We start from the raw sequence: 2,618 nt of genomic DNA on the forward strand, positions 1-2,618 counted from the left end.
CAATTTCTTATAACAAAACAAAATGTTTTTTACATCAAAATTAATTCTTTAGGATTGTAAAATAGTAATTATCGCAGCTTTTTGCGAATGAGTGTCAATGTTCTGCCACCACTGCCATCGCTGCCACGCCTCACGCCTCACGCTTGCGGCCACGAGGTAGGTAGCGTTTTAGGTAAAACTTCCAAATTGGTAGATATTTGTATGTGATATGGCAACATGTTCACTACTGTTGTGAAAAATTTACTGTTGGCCAATTAAAAACAAAAGGTTTCGTGAATAAGTGAACTCCTGTGTTTGATGAAATTTCCTATAGCACGAAAAAAATACCGAAAACAAGGGCACAAAGCCTTAGGAAGTACACAATCTCGTTTTCATAGTTCATTTATTGCCTAATTTTATTGTTTTTAATTGGCTAATAGTGTGCACTTGTGGAATTGTTTCCTCAATATTGTACATTTATATTTTTTTAACCACTCATCGATGTGCCACTAAGTGTTTACACCAATAAATTAATATTTCTATTGTGATGCAGTAATCGCGCGAGGAGATGTTTAATTATAGAAGTTGATTAGTATTTTAATGCAATGTTGTTGTAAAACATATAAGAGTTAAAACATTTATTATAGTTCTAAGCTGTAATTAAACATGTAATTTGTTGAGGCATTTGCAATGTTATCAGATTTCTATCAGTGTTGCCACAATTTGATGTTTTGTTACAAGTATTGTGCTTTTAATTGTTAAACATAAAAAAGCAATAAACAGAATTAATAAAGGATTAATCAAATTATATGTTTACAAAACTTAAGGAATAAACAAAGATAGCAATATCTTTTTGTACAAGTTTTTAGTGAAATTATTAGATCTGTTCTTCAACATCATTAAAATTCTTAAGAGATAAGGAAAATACATATTTACGCTGTTTTAAAATATGACGAAATTTTATCAGATGTTAAGGTTATGTTGGATTGCTTTGCCTTACAAGATCATCGTTAAAGTTTGCTGTAAGGTCATTTGTGACGTGACTAAGACAATGTGATGACCAGAGTTTGTTAACTTTCATATTTTATTAATATAGCATTGAATATAGGCCATGTAAATATTTAACAGAACACAAAATAAAATTATTAATTTACTAATTATCTGTTTTATTTACCCCAGAGTTATTTAGAGCATTTTACAACACCTAAAATATTACCTACATTGGAAGTAATAGATCACATGACTGCAGGAATGACGAAATTACATGTTATTTTGCACTGCAACTGAAAATAGATAGGTAGGAAATGCAGATTTAGGTATTATAAAAAGACAAAATTGAATTATTGTAATAATTTAACACTTGATAAAAATATAAAATGCATCATACATTTACTTAGATAAATTGAACTTGTTTAACACAGTAACAACAAAGTTTAACATAGGATACTTGTCTGCTGCTGACATCAATGATATTTTTAAAACAGTCAAAACATTTGAGAGAAGATGTCCACCGATAGCTCCTAAGTAACAGGGTATCGGCCACTTCTGCCAGGGTGTATTCCAGTCCAGTGGTATCACGACAGCGCCCAACCACGCCCCGCATACTGTCAGCAAAGCATTGTTAACTAACATCTCTATTATTGTATCTCTAGAGAAATGTTTCACTCCAAATAACAGTTGCATAGCCGACTCCACTCCAGCGTGAGCTACTAATGGGAATACGGTCAGCAGAGTCAAAAGCGCTGATAACATAAGTGTTTCTTCGTGACTATCCAATACCGGCGCCCCAAACAATATCATACCAACGAAGAAACAAAATATAACTCCCAAAAGAAATATGCCAGAGTTTATCACATCTCCAACTTGCATCTTATTACTTTTAACCTTTTTGGATACAACATTACTGTTCAAATAGAACGATTTCAGCAGCTCCGCGACATATATTAGTAGCAAAACATAAAACGTCGAACCATTTCCCAGCGAATACAAGAGTCCTTTGTATGATATCACAGTAATAATGCTTGGTAAATAAATACATGTAATTAAACTTGAAACTGCAATTTTTCTCAGTTCTAATTGATTATTCAACGAAAACATTTTGCTTAACTAATTCTAATAAGATATTTTGTTTGACATAGAGTTTGACTTTGACAGTACTAACAATTCTTATCCATCAATGTTATTTCTGATCATAACATTTTTAAGCCGAATACATACATATAAGTTTTTAGAATGAAGAGTTACATCATTTACACTATCAAATGATGAATAGTTCTTTGTCCCTTCTTCACGAAAATTGTGTTGATTATAAAAATGAAAATATTTAAAGTAAAATCTGCATTGAGAAAACCAAAAAAATAATTTTTACACGCATATGACAGTTGTTTTAGTATGTTACAAAGTACTCTGTGGTTGTCACTGACGAGTGCTTATGTTGCCATTCCAAATGGCTATAATTTACAAGTAATAGAAAAATATTAACAATGGCTCTTTTATGCTTTTTTCGCTTTTATAACAATTTTCCGAGTTAATTTATTATTTGTAAGCTAGTATCGGGTAGCATAACTTACTTTCAAAAAGAATTCGCTGTTTAACTGAACTCATAATAACTCGATGACATTTTATTTTGTCAAAACCGT

The 2,618-nt window shown here is 31.4% G+C and overlaps 1 protein-coding gene across 1 annotated transcript; it reads right to left on the reverse strand.

The window, feature by feature from the left end:
- Positions 1-1,314: 1,314 nt before the first annotated feature.
- Positions 1,315-2,116, reverse strand: LOC106106058 (phosphatidylinositol-glycan biosynthesis class F protein). The gene has a single exon (XM_013286587.1). It carries the CDS (start codon positions 2,074-2,076, stop codon positions 1,369-1,371), a length of 708 nt encoding a protein of 235 aa, XP_013142041.1. The 5' UTR covers positions 2,077-2,116; the 3' UTR covers positions 1,315-1,368.
- Between the last annotated feature and the right edge of the window lie 502 nt (positions 2,117-2,618).

The sequence above is a fragment of the Papilio polytes genome, unplaced genomic scaffold (genome assembly GCF_000836215.1).
Source record: "Papilio polytes unplaced genomic scaffold, Ppol_1.0 DF822511.1, whole genome shotgun sequence".
NCBI classification, from domain to species: domain Eukaryota; kingdom Metazoa; phylum Arthropoda; class Insecta; order Lepidoptera; family Papilionidae; genus Papilio; species Papilio polytes.